The 26,576-nt window shown below is 38.4% G+C and overlaps 2 protein-coding genes across 6 annotated transcripts in view; both read right to left on the bottom strand.

Annotated features, from left to right (window-relative positions):
• LOC103027926 (metal transporter CNNM4) overlaps window positions 1-14,434 on the bottom strand; it is a 25,223-nt gene extending 10,789 nt beyond the window's left edge. The window contains exons 1-6 of one of the 2 annotated variants that reach the window (XM_022680743.2): window positions 12,955-14,434; window positions 8,806-8,949; window positions 8,132-8,266; window positions 7,868-8,037; window positions 3,044-3,140; window positions 362-451 (exon numbers count right to left, since the gene is read on the bottom strand). In XM_022680743.2, coding sequence (XP_022536464.2) covers window positions 362-451; window positions 3,044-3,140; window positions 7,868-8,037; window positions 8,132-8,266; window positions 8,806-8,949; window positions 12,955-14,419 — 2,101 coding nt within the window. In that variant the 5' untranslated portion in view covers window positions 14,420-14,434. The remainder of the gene's footprint in view (window positions 1-361; window positions 452-3,043; window positions 3,141-7,867; window positions 8,038-8,131; window positions 8,267-8,805; window positions 8,950-12,954) is intronic. The other variant, XM_049468497.1, reaches the window with a different exon arrangement.
• Window positions 14,435-15,517: 1,083 nt separating this feature from the next.
• sec14l7 (SEC14-like lipid binding 7) lies at window positions 15,518-22,035 on the bottom strand. 4 transcript variants are annotated; one of them, XM_049468503.1, is made up of 13 exons: window positions 21,880-22,029; window positions 21,074-21,149; window positions 19,670-19,713; window positions 19,227-19,289; window positions 18,933-19,121; window positions 18,371-18,466; window positions 18,162-18,222; window positions 17,826-17,909; window positions 17,606-17,712; window positions 17,066-17,205; window positions 16,481-16,650; window positions 16,067-16,206; window positions 15,518-16,014 (listed from the first exon to the last, which is right to left on the bottom strand). In XM_049468503.1, exons 1-12 carry the CDS (start codon window positions 21,931-21,933, stop codon window positions 16,100-16,102), a joined length of 1,191 nt encoding a protein of 396 aa, XP_049324460.1. In that variant the 5' UTR covers window positions 21,934-22,029; the 3' UTR covers window positions 15,518-16,014; window positions 16,067-16,099. The 4 variants fall into 4 exon arrangements, with proteins under 4 accessions (XP_049324460.1, XP_049324461.1, XP_049324459.1 ...); XM_049468504.1 differs by having other exon boundaries at window positions 15,518-16,053; window positions 16,093-16,206; XM_049468502.1 differs by having other exon boundaries at window positions 16,054-16,206; window positions 21,880-22,028.
• Window positions 22,036-26,576: the final 4,541 nt, after the last annotated feature.

Below are 26,576 nucleotides of genomic sequence, written 5' to 3'. Positions count from 1 at the left end.
GCCCTATCTGGACGAAGTTTCTGGAGGATCAGTGAGTTTTTAGACTTTTTTTCTCGGTCACATGACCTCATTGCGGAGTTCAGTAGCTCCTCCATTTCCACCCGTTGTTGTGTTTTTAACTTGGATCTCCGTGGAAACCGTGGCACGCCCAAAGTGTAATTACGGTGCGCGGCCCCTTTCCAAAATCAGACTCGCGACTTGCTGGACGACGACTCGTCAGAAGATGATCGGGGAAAAATGATTTAGCTGTTTTTATACTAAATCTAAGCCCCGCCCACCCACTCCACCCAATGATCCCCAGGTTAGTGCCACCCAGGTAGCCCCGCCTCCCCCCGGTTAGCTCCACCCATGCAGGATTTACCTGGGAAGCGAGAGAACAGAGAAAACCTCTTAAGAGAAAGGCGCCGCGGCCGGGGCGACACCACGGAGGGGGAGAGAGGGGGCGTGACAGCTGAGAGAGGGGGCGGAGCAATAGCCAGAGCAGAGAGGGGGGGAGGGGGGAGAGACAGAGAGGATCTTTAAACAGGTCACCAGTTTCACCAGTGGATCCAGTACAAACACAGTCTGGACTGGGCTCCTCAGAGTCATATCAACATACTGTGACCTTTCACCTCCTTTATATAAAGAGTTTATATATGACCAAAAAAACGACTTTATATAAGAATGCTTTAATTTTAATCACCTTTCTGCATTTCAAATGTTCTGCATTTTAGATTAATACCAAACTAAACTCGTCCATATACTATGAAGAAAAACATATGAAATTATTTATTAAACAAATGAGAATATGTTTTATACACCTCTGTAAAAAATTGAAGAGAGTACTTCAGTTTCTGAATCAGTATCTCTGGTTTTGCTATTTATAGGTTATCATGTTCTCCTCCACCAGTCTTACACACTGCTTTTGGATAACTTTATGCTGCTTTACTCCTGGTGTAAAAATTCAAGCAGTTCAGTTTGGTGGTTTGATGGTTTGTGATCATCCATCTTCCTCTTGATTATATTCCAGAGGTTTTTAATTTGCTAAAATCAAAGAAACGTAACATTTTTAAGCCGTCTGTTATTTTTACAGAGCTGTATATTAAAAAAATGATATATTGATATTTTCACACAAAAAATATAATAATAAAATGTTGCTCATCTGATTCATAAAGGAAATATAGTTTATTATTATAGTCCCATAATTATCACACATCTATAACACTGATAGTCACGCTATTTTTATTGTTATAGTGCAGAGGGGCATGTGCAGTATACTGAGTTACGTCATCGACAAATTCCCCCCTAAAAAAAAATCTAAAAATAAATAATCAGTGACGGTTTTTAACACTGTGGTCTGGCTCAACACTGCGCACATTTATACACATGCAGGCACACAGCTGGACAGATGTTCAGCACATTAAACACCGGCGGTGGAATCTGACAGACCGAAGCACAGCTGAGAAACGCAGCGTTACACACAGCAGCAGCAGCAGGACGCTGCAGTACCGCACTCCACCACAGCGCCGCGCTATAACACAATCCCTACAGTTACTGAGGTCACAGTTATTACATAACACACTCACATACACACACCTGGATACACACTGCATTAAACTGAATAACTAAAGAGTTATTAATTAATACAGATACTTTTATATTACAATTATTTTACACACAACTGAGCCCTTTAAACAAATAACTACAGATCAAAAACATATTTCTCAAAATCTGTTATTTATTTTATTAAATAGATTAAATATTTTATTTGATATATTAAGTGCCTGCAAAAATCAGGAGATATAAAATAAGTCTAGTTTTATTTTTTTTAACTATTTAATGTTAAAATACATAACAAAAAAGAAATAATAAGAGAAAATGGTCGATACATGGTTATTAATTGAAAGAGCTCAATTATTACAGGCATTTTAAAACGGTGTAGCAAATATAATATTTTATCATCTCAAGGAAAAATATTTAACACTGGTTAAATTAGTGGACTGTGGCAGGGTTGTGTATATTTATACTAACAAATACTAATATACATTTACTCAATTTCCTGTAAAACAAATACAAGAAAATACAAGTTTGAACAATTTAAACTTTTTCTAAAAGTATATTAATACAGATTTTAGTCACAAAAAAACACACCTGATATTAACCAGAGCTCTGTGTGATCTGATAATAAGTCTGATAATAAGTCTGATAATAAGTGTGCAGTAACATATGTAATAATTGTGATACCACGCCATCCACCGTCCAGACGGGTTAGCTGAGCTAAACGCTACAATAACGAGCTAATGGGCTAAACTAGCGCCTCAACTGGATTTGGGCTGAAGACTCCGCCCACAGAAAACAGGATACTCTTACTGTATTTAGCCCCGCCCTCATCCCCACCTCCAGTCAAGCCTAGCCCCGCCTCCATAGGAAATAATGTGATCAAAAATGAGAAAAATCAGACCATTTCTCTCTCTGTCTCTCTCTCTCTGCCTGTCTCTCTTTTTGTCTCTCTCCCCCTCTGTGTGTTTTTCCGTGTCCCTCTCTCTTTGTCTCTCTCTCTCTCTCTGTCTTGCTCTCTCTTTGTCTCTCTCTCTCTCTGTCTTGCTCTCTCTTTGTCTCTCTCTCTCTCTCTGTCTTGCTCTCTCTCTGTCTGTCTGTGTCCGTCTCTCTCTCTCTCTATATATATATATATATATCTGTCTGACTCTCTGTGTCTCTGTCTCACTCTGTCTGTCTCTCGCTCTCCCCTACTTTTTCTTTTTGTCTCTCTCTCTCTGTCTCGTTCTCTCTGGAAATAAAGAAATAATAAAATCGTATAACAGCAGGACTGAACAGATGGATATTCAGTTTGTGGTGTATCTCTTATAATCAGATCACTCAGGACTGCAGGATGTTAATATCAGGTGTGAACGAGGGATTTGTTATATTTTAGTTATAAATGCTCCTCCTATTGAAAAACACAGATCATATTTGTATTTAATAAATGTATTATTACTGAACGCAGGTCAGATTATCTCTAATCAGAGTAAACAGGACAGATGATGAGCGTGTGAATAAGACTCACCCAGAGACGGAGCGGTAAAAGCCATCACTCCATAATAAGAGAACGGACCCGTCTCAAACTTCATATTCTCATTACCCGCCTCCACCTCCACCCGACCCTGAAAATAAACACACAACAAACACATGTGATATGAAATATGTGTTACATATATTGATCAGTTATCAGTTTATATAAAGCTAAGATACATTTTTACACGTTATTTTCCCTCCTTCCTCCTGTCTGGTTTAAACAGCAGCAGATCTTCTGAATATATCTACACTGATGGGCGTGGTGTTCTGGAAATGAGGTGTGTTCAGGTACATTTCTGGAGTTTTATCTTGTTTATCTTGGTAACAGAAAACACAGGAGCTCCACTGACTGAATACAACCTAGACAGACGCCAACAGTCAGACGTTCATCGCTATCTCGGTAACACAGGCGCTGTGCCGAGCCGACCGTACACCCCCACTTATTACACACACATGAACACACAGCAGCACAAACCCAACTTTTACATCAACAATAAACAGAATAGTAAATAAAATAACATTGCTGTTCCCGTAAATGAGCTGCTGGAGCTCCTTCACAGCGTCAACCAGCAGCTCAGTTTCCTCTGCTGAGAAGAGTTTGTTGGACACGTCCAGGTAGCTGCACCGTTACAATAGCAATCCACCAAAGACAGAGCTCACCTGATCTACTCTTAAAGAGAATGATGAGCAAAAGCAATCAAAAAATTAATTGAATTGGGACCTTAAAGAGAAATGCACTATTTATGCTATAAGGTTACAAATAAAGACAAAAAAAGTTTTAAGCCCATAAGAATAATCCATTACTAATAATCAGTTAAGGTTATTGATCTAATCTGTGTCTAATCCGTCTGATTCTGACATGTTAATAAGGAAGGACTGATAGTGTGAGAATAAGTAGGTTATGATGCTGAACTTAATCTTCCTTTAAGGTGCTGAAACCCAAACCCTCCACCGCTCCCACACTACAGCACCACTGGTGAATAATGCACCACTCCAAAACCAGGTATCTCCACGCTCAGCCTCCGGTCTGCACACACTATACACACACACACACACACAAACACAGAAACACACACACACACTGCCCACAGATTACCGGACTCCTCTTCCAGCACCAGAACCGACCCACTGCTGCTAAACACCTGACCCAAACCCAGCGGAGAGCAGGAGAACCGTAATACCAGAATAAAGAAACTGAACCACAGCAGGAATAGTGCATATACTACACACACACACACACACACACACACACTATACACATTCTACACGCGTGCACACACTACACACACGTAGCTCCGGTGTTTTGTTCGTCATATCTGCTGTTGACCTGCTTCCTCTCAGAGAAAAACACAGAAACCAGATCTGAGGATCTCCGTTTGCACTCGGACACGTCAGGGTGAATCTCCACCAGCTGCTGAGATCATCACACAGGAGATAAACACCACATCTGTACAGCCCTATCAATCAGATTATAATTCCCTAATTTCTGCCCCCCATTTTCAGATTGAAGGTTTCATTCCATCATTTTTTTATTAATTTTAATACTAATCTAAATTGTAATGGAGAATTGCTCATATATTTAAAGAATATCAAGATCAAGATTCACTTTATTTACAATATCGCCCAGCCTTAATATGTACTCTTAAATTATCTTATAATTTGGAGGATTCAGTGATGTATATTAGAAAAATGAGCACAGAACAGAACATGCTTCTGAAACACATGCATTTCTGGACAAGCTGAGAGATACAGAAGCATCACTAAAAGAAAAAGTGGGAGGAACATGTGCACTAAGATGGTAGAGGTGGTAATATTACAGGATTTTACACTAATATTTATTATTTAAACAGTTCCTGAGAGTGTTCACTCTTCTATAGAGGGACCATTGAGAGCATCCTGAGCAGCTGCATCACTGCCTGGTTTGGGACCTGCACCGTCTCTGACCGCAAGACCCTCCAGCGTATTGTGAGGACAGCTGAGAGGATCATCGGCGTCTCTCTCCCCTCCATCACGGACATTTACACCACCCGCAGCATCCGCAAAGCAACCAGCATTATGAATGACCCCACCCATCCCTCACACGAACTATTCTCCCTCCTGCCTTCGGGAAGAAGGTACCGCAGCATCCGGTCCAGCACGACCAGATTCTGCAACAGCTTCTACCCCCAAGCCATCAGACTCCTTAACTGCAGAGACTGAACTGATGGTTTTTCTGTACATGCACACACACTCTTACCCCACTTACCCCAGAAAATGGAAAGCACTAAAAACCCTACTACCTCACTGGACTCTATTGCACACTGTGTAATAGAGTAATTACTACCTCACTGGTCTTTTTTGCACACTGCATAATTTGCACACTGTCTTGTTATTTATTATTCTTTGTCTGTATTGTGTTGTATTGTCTGTCTGCACTTTTGTACTGTTGCACTATTGTTCTGTATACACTGTGTTTATGTGCACCATGGTCCCTGGAGGAACGTTGTTTCGTTTCACTGTGTACTCTGTATATAGCTGAAATGACAATAAAAACCACTTTGACTTTGACTTTTGACTTTGTTATCCTGCACGTGTCGCTTCACCAGAGTTACATAGTGCAGTTATCAGTGTTTTTAGTCTGTAAAAGCACAGATAGAGACGCTATTCTCCCTGTATTACAGTCAGTGGAGAATCTTCATTATTCTGAATCTGATATAATAAGATATATAAATGTTACACGCTGCTGCTTTAAATCATGCAGGGACATCACGCTCCGCACGTCATTAATTAGCAGCTGTTTGTAAACGAGCCTGAGGAGATTTCTGGGATTAAGTCAGCCGGACACGCGGTCTGGAGTGCGGTGACGTAAGGCAGCCCGCGGGCCGGGTCGACCCGGCACAGCCAGCGCGTCCCCGGCACACGCGGCACACGTGGCGTGATGCGGCGCAGAGCGAGGTAATCCTGATCCCTGACCGGCATTACCGAGCAGCCCAGCCCTCCCGGGGTTAACCTCGCGGGGTTAACTGCACAGACGCTGCAGAGCGCCGCGGAAAAAATCCACCATCTGATTGGCTGATCCTTGGCTTGGATCACTCGACGCCTCTGCTGCCTCAGGAGACCAGATGACTCCCTCTGACTCCCTCTGTCTCCCTCTGACTCCGCCTCCAACTGCTGTGATTAGGGTATCTCTGCCTAAAGATCAGCAGTGGAGCTTTTATACCAAACTCATTAACCAATCCCATTCATCCTACAGTACTGTACAGAGCTCCATCATTCCAGAGAACACAGCTCCTCCTCTGATCCACAGTGTCTCAATACTGGGGGTTATAACCCCTCTATAACTCACACCTGGTTACAATATCAGGACAGGTGTGGGCGGGGCCTGTAAGCATGTTTTTGTTTATCAGATTCCTATCTGACGGGATCATCACTAAAATAGAGCTACTGACAGAATAAAGCACTGGTTTATTGTGTGTGTGTGTGTGTGTGTGTGAGAGAGTGTGTGTGTGTGTGTGTGTGTGTGTGTGTGTGTGTGTGTGAGAGAGAGTGTGTGTGTGTGTGTGTGTGTGTGAGAGAGAGTGTGTGTGTGTGTGTGTAGTGCGACAGTAACGAGGGGGAGGGGGGGGATTAGTGCTGTGATGCACATGCTCAAAGGCAGTAGGGCAAGCTCTCTCTCTCTGTCACTTTCTCTGTCTCTCTCTCTTCCTCTCACTATCTGTTTCTTTCTCCCTCTATTTTTCTCTTTCTCTGTCCCTCTCTTTCTCTCCATCTTTTTCTCGCTTGCTTCCTCTTGCTCTCTCTTCCTTTTCTTTCTCTCTCACCCTCTCCTCTCTCTGTCTCTTTTTCTTTGTCTCTCACTATTTCTCTCTTTTACTCTCTCCCTCTTTTTCTCCCCCTCTCTATAGAGCTCTTTCTCCCTTTTTCTCTCTGTTTGTCTCTCTCCATCTCTCCCTCTCTCTCTTTTTACATAAGAGGGATCAATTAGTGAAGGGCAGGTTCTGGCGACAGCAGCCGGGTCTCTATTCGCTCAAACCACAATAAGGTCACACTGCCACCAGCCTCATACACCCCCCCACACAATACCCCCCCACCCCACCACCCTCATACTGCAACACTACACCAGCCTGTGCCACGGGGCACAGCCGCACTGAAGGGCACCCCCACACTGTCCTGCTCACCACACACACACACACACTGCCCGGCCCAGAGTCCGCCCAGAACCGGAACCAAGAGTTCTAGATATGACTGTTTCATTAACACACAGTGTTAGAGTTACGGCTCTTCTGGATATTTATGTTCAGAATCTGATCCAGAGACGAGGTGAATGCCTCTGTTTATTTACAGTAAGCTTAGATTCACAAATTTCTCCAGCACTAAGACTGGAGCATTAGCATTAGCGGCTAACCGATAGCTCCAGTAGTACCTGGGGTTAGCAGCAGACTACAGGCTGATAATACTCACCTCTGAACGGGGAAATAGTGAGCGTGGTTAGCAGCTAATGCTAATGCTAATTCTGCTCCAGTCTGGGTGCTGGAGAACTAAACTGAATCTCCTGTATAACTCTGTACTTCAGTGGAGTGGCTTTACTGCTCCTTAATACCTGACTGATAGAATTCATACATAAGGTCCACTGGATTATAAGGAGCTCTGATGATTTTTAGAAAAATGAAAGAATTTTAGAGTCTTACAGTGCAAAAAATACGGTAAATGTAAAAAGATTTAATTACAGGTAATTTAGGAGCTTTTCTATTGGTCCATTCATCACTGAATCAGGCCTGAATCAGATTTGATTGGGTAACTGCTGATTGAGTGCGAGTTTCAGCAGGTTTCAGCGTACCTGTAATAACAGGATGAAGTAGTCGACGGCTTTGCCGCGCTGGTACAGGTAGTGCTGCTGGGCGCGCTTGTCGTTCTCGTTGAATTTGATCTCCTGGATGACGTCCGGGTGTTTGAGGATCCGCAGCAGAACCTTGTCTGAGATCTGCAGCGGACTGAACAGACTCACCTCTGAGGAGAAACACAGACACACAATAAGCACTAATATCTATATAAAAATAGGTTTATTGCAGGTGCTGTGGGCGGGATCAGGGTCTGAACTGACCTGTAGCGAGGAAGCGGTGAGCAGCCAGGAGCAGCTGAGGAGAGATCTTCACTTTAGACTCGCTCTCCTGTTTAAAGGCGGAGAAATCCCTCTTATTCTTGTTCGGGTCGACCTTCTTCCTGTTACGATTATCAGCTAGTAAACAAAGAAACGATGAGTTATGGAGCAGAAAATAAACATACATTTCACACTATAAGATGCACCGTATTATAAGGTTCATTATCAGTGAACATCTATTTTCTGGTCTGTGTTCATACATAAATTATAAGGCACATTTTAAAAGGAACTTCTAATTCAGCAGGTCTCACCGCTGGTTGGGGGGGAGGGGGGGTAGCTAACTAAGTTAAGTAAAGCTAAGCTAAATAAACAAAACTGTAATAAAAAAGGACTTTCTTTTAAAGTTTTCTCTCCTGAAAAACTGTTTATTTATTTGGGTGAGTAAAGTGCTTCTGTTTATTTACAGTAAGATTAGATTTCCAATATTCTGTGTATAAAGGTGAGTTTTCAGTGAAGTTTCTCCAGCTCTAGGTCAAATATCAAAAATGATCAACTGATACTACAGTATTTTCTTTAGAAAATGTCCTAAAATCTGAGTACTCATCAAATCTATTCTTAATACAGACTCTTAATACAGACACAACATGTAAATCAGTAAAATAATCAGATAAACTCACTGTAGAGATCAGACTCGTCCAGGATCTCAGACTTTATGATCTCCTCTATAACGTCCTCCAAAGTAACCAATCCCAGAACCTCGTAGAACGGGTCGCCCTCCCCCTCATTATTCACCCTCTGCACTATAGCCAGGTGAGATTTACCTGTGGAGGAGAGGAAGGGGTTAACTATTATAGAGCCGAGACAAAAACACAGACATTTCTTCTGCAGGTTTTCTCTAAATTTGCCACATTTCCACTGCTGGCATGACTGTGAAAAAAAATCCTAATTTCAAATAAACGAGTCACTGATTAGCATAAATTATTCAGCCATAAAACAAAAAAAGTGCTTTTTGGATTTTTTGTCATTTTAAACTGAAGATTTTGAGTTGCCAAATATTCTGTGCATCCCTAATCTATACCAAACAATCTTGTTTTAAAATTATTTGATTAAACCACAAGCTGTTTGTTAATGTAACACTAGTCAAAGAAAAGTGGAAAAAATGAAGAAAACCTACAAAAAACAGCTTCAGTATTTGGTATTTTTGTATTCCAGAAAATGTTGCATTTTGTTTCATTTTTTTTTTATATATTTCAGTGTAACTACGGTTGTTTTTCAGCAAATAAACACAGTAAACAGAGTGACCACATATATGCAAATATCAAACATACTATAGTAAACACAGCTCTATTATCATAATTAGTATAATTAATGTTATTTATTTGATTAATACCGGTTTAATGACCCTGATCACAGTGTGTCAGTGTGGAACTGCTGAGGTAAATCATCAGCTGGCACCGGTACCAGTCCAGTTCAGCCTGATCACAGCAGTGTAAGCAGCGCAGGACTGAATTAAGCTTTGATTAAAAAAGATTAATATGTGATTAAAGCTCGGAGGCCGGAGCCGAGCGGCGCAGGGTGCCCGCAGGAGGCTGGAGGAGTGAGATGCCCGGGGTGAGATAAGGTGAGATAAGCGCTGAGGGGTGAATATAAACAGCGCGGTACTGTAATCTGCTGCTGCACTGATCTCTTTTAGAGACTGACGGACGTGTCGTTTTATATTTTATATTACAGTCACCTGAAATTCAAGTTTTCAGTTAACAGCTGTGCTGAACTCATCAAGAGTTAATTACTTGAATTTCTTGTCTCTTAATGTTGATGTTTGAGAGCATCAGTTAAAGTAAAGTAGTGAAGAGGTAGAGTTACAGGTATACAGTGAATAGTGAATATTTGAGTAATGTTCGAATCCAGATTATGAGAAGCAACAACTACTCAACTAAATAAAGAAAAAAATACTTTAAGAAAAAAAATTAAGGTCAAAAACGTCATTGGTAATAATGATGGAACTGGCCCTCATCAGGACCGCTCCAAGAAAGGATAGGAGAGCGAGAGTTTCCTCTGTTGTACAGGATAAGATCATCAGATAAGAGTATCTAAATACTTCACTTTTTGGAGTATTTTGGTTTGTTTAACATTTCTTTAGTTAATACATTAATTATTATGTGTTCCTTCAAGATTTGGATCACTTCAGGACTTTTTATCCTTTTAATTTCATCCTTTTCATTAACACTGATGCTGTGAAGTATCGTAGAGAATCGCATTGTAATATATATCGAGTATCACAGAATCACCGTATGGTGATAATAACTATATTGTGGGAAATATATTGTGATAATATTGTTTCATTTCTTTAGTTATTACATGAATTCTTATGTTTTCACTTCAGAACTCTACAGCTGCAGTTTAACACCCGGAAACACTGAAGGTCAGACTCTGTCTCCATATTAATGTCAATATAAATACTGATATTTGTGTGCTTTTGCTGCACTGTAAACAGCAGCACACTGTAGGTCTGTGGAGTTACGAGGGTTATACACACTATGCTGCCAGGCTTCAGATTACATCACTACTCACATCCCGGCGTCCAATCAGAGCGTCTGACCGCTTATCAGATTTCATATCGATTTACATCCAACAAACATCAAACAGAGATTCAGACAAGATAACTGAGACTCATCAGCAGCTTCTGCTCAGCCTGAGCCCCCCCCCACGGTACCGCTCGGCCCGGCCCGGAGTCTCCGCAGTGCTGCAGTGATTAATCAGCAGAAAACACACACCAGCTCCTCACACACCTGTCAATCACCCCGACGCCCCGCCCCCCACACCCCCTAATCACACCGCCATATCAATACAAACACAAAGCTGTGGGATTAGCGCCGGCTGATATTACAGTATTGTCATCGTTTCAGACGGGATTTAGAGCCACGGAGGTCCAAATATATAATCTATTAAACTAATCTCATTCTCACACACACACACACACACACACATTACTCACACCCAACTACAGATTAAACATGCTAAAAAAATAATAACACAAATCAGCATTAAAAAAATAATTTAAATGAAGAGAGCACTTCAGTTTCTGAATCAGTTTCTCTGATTTTGCTATTTATAGGTTTATGTTTGAGTAAAATGAACATTGTTGTTTTATTCTATAAACTACAGACAACATTTCTCCCAAATTACAAATAAAAATATTCTCATTTAGAGCATTTATTTACAGAAAATGAGAAATGACTGAAATAACAATAAAGATGCAGAACTTTCAGACCTCAAATAATGCAAAGAAAACAAGTTCATATTCATAAAGTTTTAAGAGTTCAGAAATCAATAATCAGATATATTTAATAAGAGAGCTCTTAAAAATGATGATTTTCTTCAATTTTACCAAATTAAAAACCTCTGGAATATAATCAAGAGGAAGATGGATGATCACAAACCATCAAACCACCAAACTGAACTGCTTGAATTTTTGCACCAGGAGTAAAGCAGCATAAAGTTATCCAAAAGCAGTGTGTAAGACTGGTGGAGGAGAACATGATGCCAAGATGCATGAAAAAAACTGTGATTAAAAACCAACCAGGATTATTCCACCAAATATTGATTATTTCTGAACTCTTAAAACTTTATGAATATGAACTTGTTTTCTTTGCATTATTTGAGGTCTGAAAGCTCTGCATCTTTTTTGTTATTTCAGTCATTTCTCATTTTCTGCAATAATGTATAATAAATGCTCTAAATGAGAATATTTTTATTTGGAATTTGGGAGGAATGTTGTCATGTCTACCAGCTCTACTCTGCAGGCACATGTATGTGTGTATGCCAAGCTTCTTCAGTGTGTGTGTGTGTGTGTGTGTGGTCTTAGTGGTTTGAGAGTGATGACAGATTGTAAAATACTGAAAATTTGAGTGTGAACACTGGTGAGAGTCTACCAGCCTGATAAAGCTCTTTTCAGGAGTGCCATCTTCACTCCAGGGTGAGCAGGTGTGTCAGAGTGTCCTTCACTCCTCTGCTGTATTAAATAATTAATAAACTGCATGCAGCGCTGCAGAGCGCGACCAATACACCGACCATACGGGTATTGATTCAGATCCCACAGGAGCAAAGATTCAGACTCCTAATCAATACCAGCAGAACTGAAGACTGTCTGCAGTATAAACTGTAATCATTTATACAGGAATTTTAAGGAGATTTCAGCCAAAGTTAGTCAACGATCCAACATGTTTTATGATATTAATAATGCATTTCATAATGTATGTCTGACTGAACATTTACATTAGTTTTATAACTTATATTGGGCAGACCTAATCTTTTTTCTTAGCATGGGCAGCAGACCAGCATTGTGCATCAGAGCCTGGTGGAGGGTGCCTGTAGGATAGACGTTAAACGGCATGTTTAAGTTAATTTTTATGACCTACTTGTTTAAATCAAACTGATCACTCTTATCGATAAGAGTTATACTGTTATGTTATGTTTACAACACCGACTTGTCTGTTTTATAGCTGAGAAAGATCCGAGCTGTACAGGACTAGGATAATAATATTAGCAGAGCTAACTTCCTTAGCCTTAGCTTTTGTTTTGGTTTGTTTGTTTGCAAACGACTGGCTGTTGTTTTTTTTATGCCGCTTTCTGTGTTTGTCTCTTTATTGCGGTTTAAATTTAACATATTTGAGCAAACTGAAGACCTGAAGAAAGCTCAGTCTGGCAGAATCATCGCAGGTTATGATTTCTGCAGAAACGCTGCTGAGGAATCTTGAGTATGATGATTAGATCATCACTCCCCGACTCCTCCGCCGCCTCCTGAACCGGAGGAGGTCACGACCCACCTTTCTTGAACTCCTCCAGCATGGCGTCCAGCTTGGTGTCGTGGAAGACGAAGTGGACGGGGTGGTTGTAGAACTTGGTGACGGTTTTGAGCGTGGTGGAGTCGTCCGGGTCAACGAAGGCCAGGTCCTTGACGTAGAGGATGTCCACTATATTGGACCTCTCGTCTTCGTAGACGGGAATGCGGGTGTAGCCGCTCTCCATGATCTCGGACATGGTGTTGAAGTCCAGCACGGCGTCGGAGCGGATCATGAAGCAGTTGTTGAGAGAGGTCATCACGTCCTCCACTGTCTTGGTCCGCAGTTCCAAGGCCCCCTGGATCATGTTGAGCTCCTCCTTCACCAGGTCGTTGTAGGGCTCGGTGACCTTCAGCATCTCCACCAGCTTCTCCCTGTTGTAGACAGTGCCGATCTCCTGGCCGAGGACGCAGTCCAGCAGCTTGCTGACGGGGAAGGACAGGGGGAAGGTGAGGAGCATGAAGAACTTGGTGAGCATGATGGTGTTGGCACCCACCGCCAAGCCGTGGCGAGAGCAGAGGGCTTGCGGCACGATTTCGCCAAAGATCACGATGCCAACGGTGGACGCCACCACGGCGCCCAAGCCGGAGCCGATCAGGTCGTCCAGGAAGATGGTGAGGGAGGTGTTGACCAGCACGTTGCCGAGCAGCAGGGAGCAGAGCAGGTAGTTGCCCTTCCTGCGGATGGGTTCGATCTTGCGGGCGTACCGCTTCTCCTTGTCGGTTCCGCAGCTCTGGACTATCCTGAGCTCCATGGGGTCCAGAGCCATCAGACCCAGGTTGAGTCCACTGAACATACCGGACAGAACCAGCAGGCAGATGACCAGGATGATCTGGACCCACAGGGGCAGCAGGGAGGCCTTCTCCTCCACCACCCTCAGCCGCCCGTGGTTCTCTGACAGCAGGTACCACTGCTCCTCTGGACCCCTCACGCACAGGCTGTACTCGCGCATCCGCTCCGTCTTACGGAGGGGTTTGATGCTCACGCTCACCACCCCGGAGCTCCCGCGGCCGCTCACGTTCATGTAGTTTCCCACGGTGATGTCTTTAGTGAAGTCTCCACAAGTCCTAATGCTATTACTGCTGCTACTGTTGTTATTAACGTCAGGCGGCCGCGTGTCCCCTGTGTCCCCGTCGCTGCCGCCACCGCCGCCACCGCCGCCGTCCCCCGTGTCCCCGCCGCCCCCGTGCTCCGTGAACCTGATGTTCCCCGCGGACTCGGCGCTCAGCTGCAGCCCGTAGAACCGGAGCAGGACGCTGCTCTCCTCCGTCACCTGGATCACCCCGTCCTTCGTGGTGGTGGCGGGCTTGTCGCTCCTCTCCAGCCGCATGCCGAGGATCTGGCTGCCGCCGCTGACGGTAACCGGCTCGGTGCGGCCGCCGCTCCCGGAGCTCCAGAGGAAAAACACTAAAGTTAGAGTGCACCCCTGCCCGCTCCACTCCGCCGCCATGTTTGTTTCGCTCTCGGTAGGCGGGCGGAGGGAGGGCTGACGTCACGCGCTTATCCCCCGCAGGCACCGCCCCCTCGATTAGCATAATGCGCTGTGAGGTAACGCCCACCGGAGCTGTCAGCAGGAGTTCCTGTGTTTATCAGTGTTTACAATACAGTGTGTATTATTAATATATGAAATAATATATATACACTGTATTCTATTTATTATACAATATATAAAATATATCGTTATAATAGCAAATATATATATAGAATATACTGTACTGATTCAGGCAGAATTTTATGTTATTTTTATTTCTCCTCCATGATGGATGGATGGATAAATAGATTAGGTTTATTTAATTGTTTATTTTAATATTTTGTAGTTATGTATAATCTATTATCTATAATGATATAAAACGTCTATATATGTATGTCTGTATTATATATATATATATATATATAGCTGTTTTCTATTCTTTGCTGTATGCACATACTGTAATTTCTTTCATTATGAGAAATGTATACTAAGGACACAAACATGATTTATAACAGCACGTTTTAGAGTATATACTATAATTTAAAATAAAAAAATATATTTTTATGTTGTTAATATTAATATATTTATTTTATAATGATGATGTCTTTAAACGTAAGGATGCTTTATTTCAGGGTTTCCCAGCATGCAAAAGTTATATAATCACACATGGTATGACTGTATATACACTCAGGCTGTGCACTGATGATCCTAATAATAAACTAAATTACACGACAGCACCGTCATAACCTCCTATCTCACAGTACTGTTATTCTGATTATACTGATATACTGAACTGTATTTCTCACGCTGTCAATCAAACCGATCGATCAGTTCTGTTCATTGTGATCCTGTATTTTACAGCTTTGCCACTCCCTCAACTACAATTACAGACCTTTAAATTCCTCACATGCATATTACCCCACCCACAAAACACTGTCGTAAAAAATCTAAATATGTAGTTATATAGTTTATGATGCCATAAAAAAGACAAATACAGACTGCATAAATAAATCAGCACAGATCCTGAAGTTTGCAGAATGTACTTTTCTGTTTGTGATATAAAAAGTTATTTTATTTTACTGTATTCATACAATTTCATATCAACACACAATTTCAAGTCAACACTTTTACATTATTTTTCATGCAAATATTTTAATAGGCCTACCAATGAGGACATTATAGCAAATCACAAAATATTACATTTAATTACCAACATTTTTAAATGTAGAGATATTATTTATTGATGATACTGTAAAATGAACAATGTAACAACATTTATAATTCATTGTGTATTCTACTGTGTTCTGTTGTTTCTCTACTGAATCAAATCATTTCTTAATTCACAATCAAAATATTAAAATATATTTGTCTTCATTGTGTTCAATATCTCTGTTAGCTGAAATATATATTTTATATATATTTAATAATCAGAACATTACACAATTTTAGACTCATTGACAATATTATAAAAGTTACAATTAAAATGCAATTAAACATAAAACCATGTATTAATACATGGATTAATATTTAATCTTATAAACACACATCTCTCTGTCCTCCGGTTTAGTCCTCAGGTTTAATCCTCCGGTTTAATCCTCAGGTTTAATCCTCAGGTTTAATCCTCAGGTTTAATCCTCCGGTTTAGTCCTCAGGTGGTTCTCAGTGCTGCTCGGAGTTGGTGTGTGTTTCAGGTAGAACCACGTCCACTGAGAAGCTGATCTTCTTCGAGTGCAGCATGCTATAGGTGTTATCAAACCGCAGCACATCTGCAGAAAGACAAATGTACTGAATTAAATATTAATTAAAGAAAAATTACCCCACATTATAATAACCAAAAAAGTGGTTTGTTGCTCAAGGGCAATACCATGCCATAGAGTTAGAGGGTAGATTAGTTTTTTTATATGCTGTAATTTAGTTTCTCTCACACACACAGCTGATGTTTCCTCATTCCAGCTTGTAGGAATGTGGAATATGGAGCTACACTAGCATTAATTTCAGTGCTGTCCCGTGACTTGTGGCATGTCAGTGTATGTAACGTACAGATTCCCGGATCTTCACAGGTGTAGGATCCGTCCTCGGGCACCAGGTGGGCGTTGTATCGCTGGGTGGGCAGAACCTCCTGCATCTCTCCAATCTTCTGTTTCGCTCCAGCTTTAGTTTTCATATAAATCCCAAACCCAATATCAGCTCCATCACTGGCAAACTGCCACCTGCAGACCCATCAATATCAATCAAGATCAATATCAGATTAGTATAGAAATATCAGTATTTATAAACACGGCATACTCAACTTTAATAACACAATAATACACTAACACACACTATACAGAAAAAAGTATTGGCATTAGAAATGTGATTCACAGGGCATCCCACGATACGATATTATTATCACGATACTGCGATACTCGATATATCACAATACAATTCTCTACAATATTACACAACATCTGTGTTACTGAAGAGGATAAAATACTCCTAAATAATAAAAAAACAGCAATTATGAATTATTGGGATTGGTTTTACACAATTTACCAAACATTTCTGTATTTGGAAAACAGTGTTAAATAATAGAATTTAATGAAAATAAACTGAAATATTTAATAAATATATTCTGAGGTCTCTCACCGCAGTAAGCAGTTAGGGATCAGAACTTCGTACTCCAGCTGGTGATCAGAACCGCGGCCGATGGTGATGAAACTGTCGTACTCCACTTTAAAGGACTCCCGGACGTAGTAGGACTTCGGTACGTTCCCACCGTAATTAATCTGTAATTACAAAAATTCAGTACTGAGTAATTCAGTATTTTTTATTTTTTTTTAATTCCTATTTTTTTTTTCATTGTCATTGTGCTATTTCTATTTCTTTTTCTCACTTAATGTATGCTCGTCATGTGATTTTATTTGTATTATGTCTATAAACTTAAAAAAAAAATCTTAATAAAATAATAATAAAAAAACATATAAGATTTCTATTACTGGTGAAACGGGCACTAATTAGTTCGCTCAGATTAGAAGGAATTCTTGCCAACCAAGCCAAGTTTTTTATTTAGGTTGTAATAATGGTAAGTATGTAGCTAGCTAGCCATTCACTTATTCGGTCTTTAAAATGGGAGTGGCTACTGTATATATTATGATGTCATAGGAAACGCACAGCTCTATTCCTCACCATAGATTTACAGTACGGGTCTCCGTCCGGATCTTTCCGTGTTCCTCCGTAGGCCTCAGGCAGCTGATCCGGATCCACATATTTCTGCAAAACCTCCTTCCAGTTGGCTAAAAAACATACAGTTTATAAATCTGACCATAAATAAACAGATTTCTCATTTATTGTAAATATTATATTATAATGAATTATGAAGAAACAGAAGAGCACTCCGCCCGCTTACACCCAACCACAACGATCTTCCTTCGAGTTTCCTCACACAGGAAGTGCTTAATCAGGTTATAAGCAATAGGGAAGATTTTAGGAGCTGAAAAATACAAATAAATAAATGAACTAAAAAAAAAAAAAGCAATAATAATAAATATAATAATTAAAAATAGTAATAATAATAAAAGAAAATCTAAATAAGTTAAAAAGCAATAATACAAAACTATTAATAATAATAATAATAATAATAATAATAAGAAGAAGAAGAAGAAGAAGAAGAAGAAGAAGAAAGGAAATAAAAAGTAAATAAAAAAAGTAAAAGAAGAACTAAAATAAAAAAATAAAGTTTCACCTTTAATAACGAGGACTCTCTTCAGACCCTCGGGATAATTATCCTCAAACATGGTCAGAACCTGAGAAGTGCGGAAAAATAAAATAAAATAAAATAAACAAAATAAACAAAACATAAGTAAATAAAAAAGTGATTTATGGAATTTCATCAGCTATTAATAAAAAAACTAAATAAGTAATAAAAATGAATCAGAACAGCTAAACTCTTACCTCTCCGTAAGTTTCTATAGCAGGTTTGTACATGTGCTTCAGGCCGAGGCCTTCACAGTCGTAGATCATAGTGATGGACTCGATGTATTTCCCCAGCTGAGGAATTAAATTACAACAAAATATAAAAATATATAAACATATAAATCACACACTGCAGCATAACTCTGTATAACGTCTGATATTTCACTGCAGGGTTAATCCCCCTGTTCTGTTCAGCTTTGAGGAACAGAAGTAATATTTATCGGTCAGATTTAGTGTGTTGCTATGGTATAGGTTGTGGTTGCTAAGGTGTTGCAAGGAGTTTGAAAGAGTGTTGGTTTGAAGGTGTTGTAAAGGGTGTTGCAATGGCGTTTGTTGCAATGGGTGTTTGTTGCCAAGACATCACTGGCACTTGCCAAGGTGTTGCAAAGTGGTTGCTAGGGTGTTACTATGGCATAAGTGTTGGTGGCTAAGACATTACTAGGGGGTTGCTCGGATGTTGCAATAGTATGTGTTTGCCAGCATGTTTCTATGGTATAGATTGTGGTTGCCAAGGTGTTGCTATGCTAAACTCTGGCTGTACCTTATCGGTCTGCCTCTGGCACTCTCTCCGCAGGACCTCCGAGTCCCTGACTTTAGTCCGGAGGAAGTCCTGTTTGGAGGCGGACATCAGGAGGCCCTTTGGGTCCAGGGGGCCAATCACGTCGTACCAGATGGGACTGCCCTCTCGGTCGTACCCGCACAGCCCACCTGACACGTATTTTTCAATCACCTGTTCAGGTAACACAGCAGGTACGCTTCTAATATAATACAGTATATAATAAATTATTATTATTTTGTTATTAAAATTAATGCAGGTCTGAATGCAGGAGTTTACCTCTGGCGGCTTCCAGTCGTCCAAGATTGCATCTACTTTCATGTGTTTGCGAAACTCCACGTGCTGTAAATAAAAAATAATAATCAGATACAAAAACTTACAACAAAGAGAATTAGTACACGTCCTTTGATAGTTTTGAGCCAAAAAACATGTACTTTTCCCATTGTTACGACGGCAAAATCACACTGACACGCCCTAAACCAAACAGCATGATCTACTGTACTCTCTCTCTCTCTCTCTCAGACTCTGGCTGCTGATGGAGAAGCAGCATGATCTATATTATATTACCCAGTACTTCCAGCCCATCAATAAATGTTTCCCATAGAACATTTAAGGTAACACCTTAGTCCAGATCCTTATAACTTTTGTTTTTAAAATATATACTATACAATAATTTCGCCCCTTCATGTTTTCCCATAACAAAACAAGTGGTATGTAAATACCTTTCTGAGCATGGCTTCAGACTTGTTGATGCTGAAGTTTCGAGCTGAAAGAAGAGAAATTAGATTAAAGATTAATAATTAATAGAATGTGGTTCAGTGGGAGCAAGCAAATAATTTAGCAACAGGCAGAACTATGAGTGCACAGAACTGCAAATATTTACACTCAAACCACCCCCCCCCCCCATCACTTCTCCCCCATTCACCTCACCCCCAATTACCTCACCCTCCAATCACCTCCCCATCACCTCACCCCCCCCCAATAACCCCTCCCCAATCACCTCACCCTCCAACCCCTCCCCCTGAATGATCTGTGAGTTATGAGGAGGAGGTGATGATACAGTTATGTAAGTGATGGCACCATTATCATTACCCAACACAGTCAGTGTGTGAGGAGGCCATACCTGTACAGGTACAGCAGGTTACCAGGTGCCACAACATTCAACACCCTTCAGAACGTTTATAGCTGTTGTTCTTTATTATATAACATCACTCACTCTATATTCTAAATACTACAATATATATTCTATACTACAGTATACACTACACTCCATACTACAGTATTCACACTATACTGTATACTATAGTATATACACTACACTCTATACTACAGTCTTTACGCTATACTGTATATTATAGTATATATGCAATACTGTATACTACAGGATATACACTACACTCTATATTACAGTATATATGCTACACTTTATACTACACTACTTACGCTATACTGTATACTTCAGTATATGCACTACGCTTTATATTACAGTATAAACGCAATACTGTATACTACAGTAAACACTATACTACAGTATATACTCTAAACTACATTAGATAGTCTACACTCTACACACAGTATATATGATATACTATCTACTCAATATTCTATACTATATCCTCAATACTCTATACTATGTACTCTATACTCTATATACTACACTCTACAATAGGTACTTTATACTCTACACTCAATATTTTAAACTATATTCTCAATCATCTACACTATATACTCTACCCTCTATATTATATACTCAAACTTCTATACTACATACTCAATATTCTATACTATATTTTCAATCATTTATACTATATACACGACACTATAACCTATATATACTTTTTCATTTAAATATAAACTGATTTTTTATATGTTTCCTATTTCATAATTTTTAACTACATTTAACAGATAATATATTATTTTATGGCTTATAATAGCTATTTTTAGACTTAGAGTTTAGGATTATTTATTATATTCTTTAATAAAATAATATATAAACCCCTTGTTCTGCATGCTGCACGTTATCTTTTAATGGAGAAACATCAATAAAACTTTAGTTTTATAGACCAGCCTGTGCAGCTCTATTGATTACACAGCCTGTAAAAGATCAACCAGAGAACACAGCTCACCTCTCAGCCAGCGCAGCAGGTAGTGATCACTCTTACTCGGCAGCTTCTCGTACACATCTTTAATCCTCTCCCGAAACTACAATAAAACACAATCAAAATAAAAACACAATACAAAATAACATTACAGACAAATATAAAAGCTTTACTTTAGAAGCAGGATCGTGCACTAATCCACGTTTAATGTTGTTTTATAATAAAAAAGCATTATAATCAGAAATAAAAGTCATACTGGGTTGTGCTGCAGTTAAATGACAGATGTATAAAGTTATAAATTTCCATTTGAAAATAAGTTTATGTCTATTTTATTTATAAAATGTATAATATGTATATAAGTATATAAAAAGATGGGTTTTCAAATTCACTGCAATTGTTTATAATAGAATGAGAAATGTACAAATCTTCTGAGCATCATTATCATCACCATGTGCACAGGTCACAACACTCACAATTCAATTGTTTGAGGTCATGCTATACATTATTCCACAACATCTGTACTGTTGTTATTTGTCATGACATACTGTACCTGTGATCTGCCCATTGTAATTTATTTTACTTCAATATCAGACATATAGAAAGTACACTTTATTATCATCACATGTTGGATTACTTACTGTAGGGATTTTTTTATATATCTCAGTATATATTGCAATATATCGTAATGCATCACGATTTCCCAATATTGTGTAACATTTAAAGGACATGTCCCTCACATAAAAAGAAATACATCATCAAATAAGTATATTTTCAGTCTAAGGCTGTTAGGATGTGCAGGTTAAAGTGTAAATATATAATGTAATATTTCTCACCTCCTCCAGAACTTCAGCCTGTTTGGGGCTGAGATCTCCCACCCGGCCGCTCATGTCTTCAGTCTGTAGATTGGACCTGTTGCTGCAGGAGAATGGGGCCGGTTCTGTTCTGCTGGTTTCATGCTGTACCTGCAGTGTTTATAGACGATAAGCTGGCGCTGATCTTTGCCCTCCTGGAAAAACATCAATGAGGGACAGGGGGCACAGAGCGCCGCTTCAAACAGAACCTTTGCTCATTCATAGAAATTCTGCTCACCCTGAGTATATGCAGTATGAAGTAAATGCATACTGTATATACAGCTCTGTAAAAAAAAACAATTAAAAGACCACTTTATTTTCTGAATCAGTTTCTCTGATTTTGCTATTTATAGGTTTATGTTTGAGTAAAATGAACATTGTTGTTTTATTCTATAAACTACAGACAACATTTCTCCCAAATTCCAAATAAAAATATTCTCATTTAGAGCATTTATTTACAGAAAATGAGAAATGGCTGAAATAACAAAAAAGAAGCAGAACTTTCAGACCTCAAATAATGCAAAGAAAACAAGTTCATATTCATAAAGTTTTAAGAGTTCAGAAATAATCAATATTTAGTGGAATAATCCTGGTTTTTAATCACAGTTTTTTTTTTTCATGCATCTTGGCATCATGTTCTCCTCCACCAGTCTTACACACTGCTTTTGGATAACTTTATGCTGCTTTACTCCTGGTGTAAAAATTCAAGCAGTTCAGTTTGGTGGTTTGATGGTTTGTGATCATCCATCTTCCTCTCGATTATATTCCAGAGGTTTTTAATTAGTATATGTGTACATGTCTATGCTCAAACCCCTAAAATCTGTAAAGTAACATGTATTTCAATATTTAGCAATTGTAATATATAAAAAAAAATATTTCATTGGCCTCTAACTAAGATTTTATTTTATTTAAACTGACCAATGAATGTAATTGTGGGCGGTGCTAACTTTACCTTTGGTGTTTGTAGTCCTTGCGCTGATCAGAGCTAAATTTACCTCAGGATCAGGATTAGCTTCAGCTAAATCAGCTAAATCAAACTATTGATTAATATTTATATTTAATTACTCCACACACACACACACACACACACACACACACACACACATACTGACCTGTCCGTTTATTCTTTAGAATCTTCAAATTCATAAAAACGGTAAGTTTAGTCCGGACAGTAGCTGGTAAGCTAACTAGCTAACCTAGCTAAGCTAACTAAATTAGCAACACCTTTAAAAATAAACACTTCTGAGGCTAAAGTTCAGTATTTATTTATTTTGGATAAAATAACTAAATTTATTTTAGTTTCACATAACTAACGCTAGATTACCCAAACTAACTAATATTTAATATTTATTATCTGTGGCCTAAAGGAGAGAGAAGCTAGTTTCGGCAGGTGTTGCACTGAAAACTGTTACCGGTCAGATTGTGTTACTACAGGGCGCTGTTTCGCGGTTTTTCTACATATATAAAACATTTATTAACAGTACCTATTAATTTAATATATATTATTTATATAAGATAAAACTGAGAAACACCTTCTCATTCAATGTGTTTTAACATTATTTCATTTATTATCTACAATTTAGATTAATATTCAAGACATTGAAGTCTTTTTAAGACTTTTTAATAGCAAAAACCGTATAAAACAGCACAACAGTAATATAAATTCACAGACTTTAAAGTAAGCTTGTGATTTCTGTATTTTCTGACGAACTAATATTTAAAAAGTTATAATAATGAAGAAAAGCTTTTATATCCTGTATATTCCTGTATTTTTAGAGTTAGTTTTTTGGTGGTTCTCTCTCTCAGTTTCACACTGCAACACTAAATAATACTCATGGGTGTTCACTGATTTATTCAGTTTATCACAGTATAAAATCCAACATCCCTCACATAGAATAAATTCTTAATCCAGTGTGTTATCATTTAATCAAGTTTCATAAGAACTGCATCGCTTATCGTTTATATGTTTTACAATCAGAGTAATAAAAAATATCTGTACATGATCTCTGATTCTTTACTATCAACTGATTTAATGATGTATCAGTCTGATCATTCAGGCCTCACCCAGTGATCTGCAGCCTGTGTGCTCATTTAACATTATTTTTATTTTATATTATATATATGCTGTTTTTATATTAGCAGTATTTATATTAATTAATCACTATTAATTACACTTTGCTTACAAATAATTATATTCATCACAACAATATTCTGTGAGTAATCATGATTAAAATCCTAACAAAAAAAATGCAAGAATGGTTTATTCACGCATAAATAAAGAGTAATCTATTGAACAGTTATGTTGCTTTATAAAAGCGTTTATATTTCTATTTTCTAGATTAATCACGTGTTAACACACAACAGGATGCCACTGCACAGCACCTGAAAGGGCAACTCACTGAATTAAAAACATTCTACAAATATATATATATTTATATATACAAATATATATTGTTTAGTGCATCAAGTCACTTAACTGCAGAGTGAAACCTAATATAATATAATACATATTAAATATAATACATATAGCTCCTTTTGAGTTTAATGTCAGTACTATATGTTCTCCAGCAGAGGGCAGCAGTGCTGCAGGGATGTGTATTGTGTTTTCAAACATTAAATAAATACATTAGAGACGTGTTTGCTCGATTTCTTTAATTAGCATTTTTATAAAATCAATTAACATTAATATTTCACCACTAAGAAAACAATTACAGCATACAGTACTTTACATAAGGAGTGTTCCATGTAGTTTTACAACAGAATATAAAAGGATTTATCCAAACATGCACATTACACTAGGATGACCCCTCCTGTCATAAATGTGACACTGAGAGCCAGTAGTAACCCTAACTCAAACCAGGGAAAATTAAAACACAACCAAAAAAATCATTATAAAAACAGAAAAAGAAAACAAACGGCAGAAATATTAGTGGATTAAAAATTAAACGCAACTTTACTGCAAGGCACGCTTGAGTTATGGCTGTATTATTTTCTGTTATTTTATTCCTAATCTGTACAGCTGATACTTTACCTAATATTACAGTAATTATTATTTTTTATTTTTAAGCATACAGAGACTTAACTAAGACCCGCCCACGCCTCACTGAGTCAAAAGTAAAGTAATGCTTATTTAGTGCTACACAGTTTTAAACATATTCGTCACATACTCATTGTGTTTATACAGGTTCTGAAGGTATCTGCAGGTAATGTGGGCGGAGCATCGAGGGCTGCATAGTATTATTATTATCAGTTTAAAACAAAGCCCATCCTGTAGACCTCAGGGTTCAGATTCACCAGACAGGTATTAAATAAATCTAGCTGTAGAATATATTTCCTTCCATTTAAAATGTATGTAATTAAGGTGATGAATGTATTGTAATATATGTTGTTTTACAATTGTTTTACTTTATTAAATTTCAGAAACAGCTCTGATTTTACTTAATAGTTTAGATTAGATGTAAAGATTGGTGTCAGAAGTGGTTCATGTAGTGTTGTGTAAATCCCGCCCACTAGAGGGCAGTGTTGTACTCTGTCATTATTTTCATTATGTTCTTTTATTCAGATTTTATATATATATGATAATGTGTTTTTCCTAAATTAGGACAGTTTTTGTATTTAATTTAAGCAATAGCAATATATCCCCTTACTAACAGTTTTGCAATATATTGTGATATATTGAATCGTAACCCCTTTATAATGATACGCATGTTATCACCAAGCCCTTATTATTGAAATGCTGTATAGTCTAATACTAGGCATAATCCCTGCCTGGAAAACCCTAAACCCTAAACGCTTAATAAACTAAACTAAACAGGAATTCACAGCATTTTTATGTAATAAAAAAATTTTAAAATAAAGGTCAAAGGGACATTACTGTTTGGGGAAAAAAAGGCTCAGACTGCGTCCCAGTTGTGTACAACACACTGATACTATAAAATAAACTACTTACTAATCTTAATAGTGCAGATATATTAGTATATTTAGTATAATAAATATCATTATACGTATAATTAACAGGAGGTATTGACAGGAGACTTGATATGATAAAATAAGTCACTGCAGATTTTCCTACTCTATTCTCTATTGTTGTTGCAGCACTTAAGCTTCGTTCACACAGCAGGTAAAAGTGTCGCAATCTGATATTTTGGGTAATTTCTAAAAATGTATGGCAATGTTTAAAAAAAAAAATTCTTATCAGGGTTTAAATCCTCTTAAATCTAGTTAAATAAATCTTTAATTTCTGACATTTTCCATTTTTTGCACTGTTTTTCAGAATTTTATTAGAATATTATTATTTCTTATTATTTCTAATCTATTTTCTCTTTGTTTTAAAGCAACAGTCCAGCGAAGTTTTAGGTGAGAATGTGTAATTTACACTGAGCAAAGTAAAAGTACTTTTAAAACGTGCTCTCTTCAGTTCTATTCCTGTGTTTCTTTGGTTTAATAAAGCGTTAATGAGAAGATGAAGACTGAGTTTGCTGTCCTGATATCTCCATGTTCACAGTAGCTTATGTATTAGCACCATTAGCAGCACCGTGGATGCTCAGTTTACCAGTAAAAGCGGCGATAGGTAGAAAATGGTTCACGCTGTTTTTAAATTAATACAATGTAACAGTTAATACATTACTTAAGTAATCTCAAAATTAGAAATATTAGACTATATTTAAAAGAATTTTATT

This window comes from Astyanax mexicanus, chromosome 20 (assembly GCF_023375975.1).
Source record: "Astyanax mexicanus isolate ESR-SI-001 chromosome 20, AstMex3_surface, whole genome shotgun sequence".
In the NCBI taxonomy this organism is placed as follows: domain Eukaryota; kingdom Metazoa; phylum Chordata; class Actinopteri; order Characiformes; family Acestrorhamphidae; genus Astyanax; species Astyanax mexicanus.
This window is presented reverse-complemented; position numbering and strand designations above follow the sequence as displayed.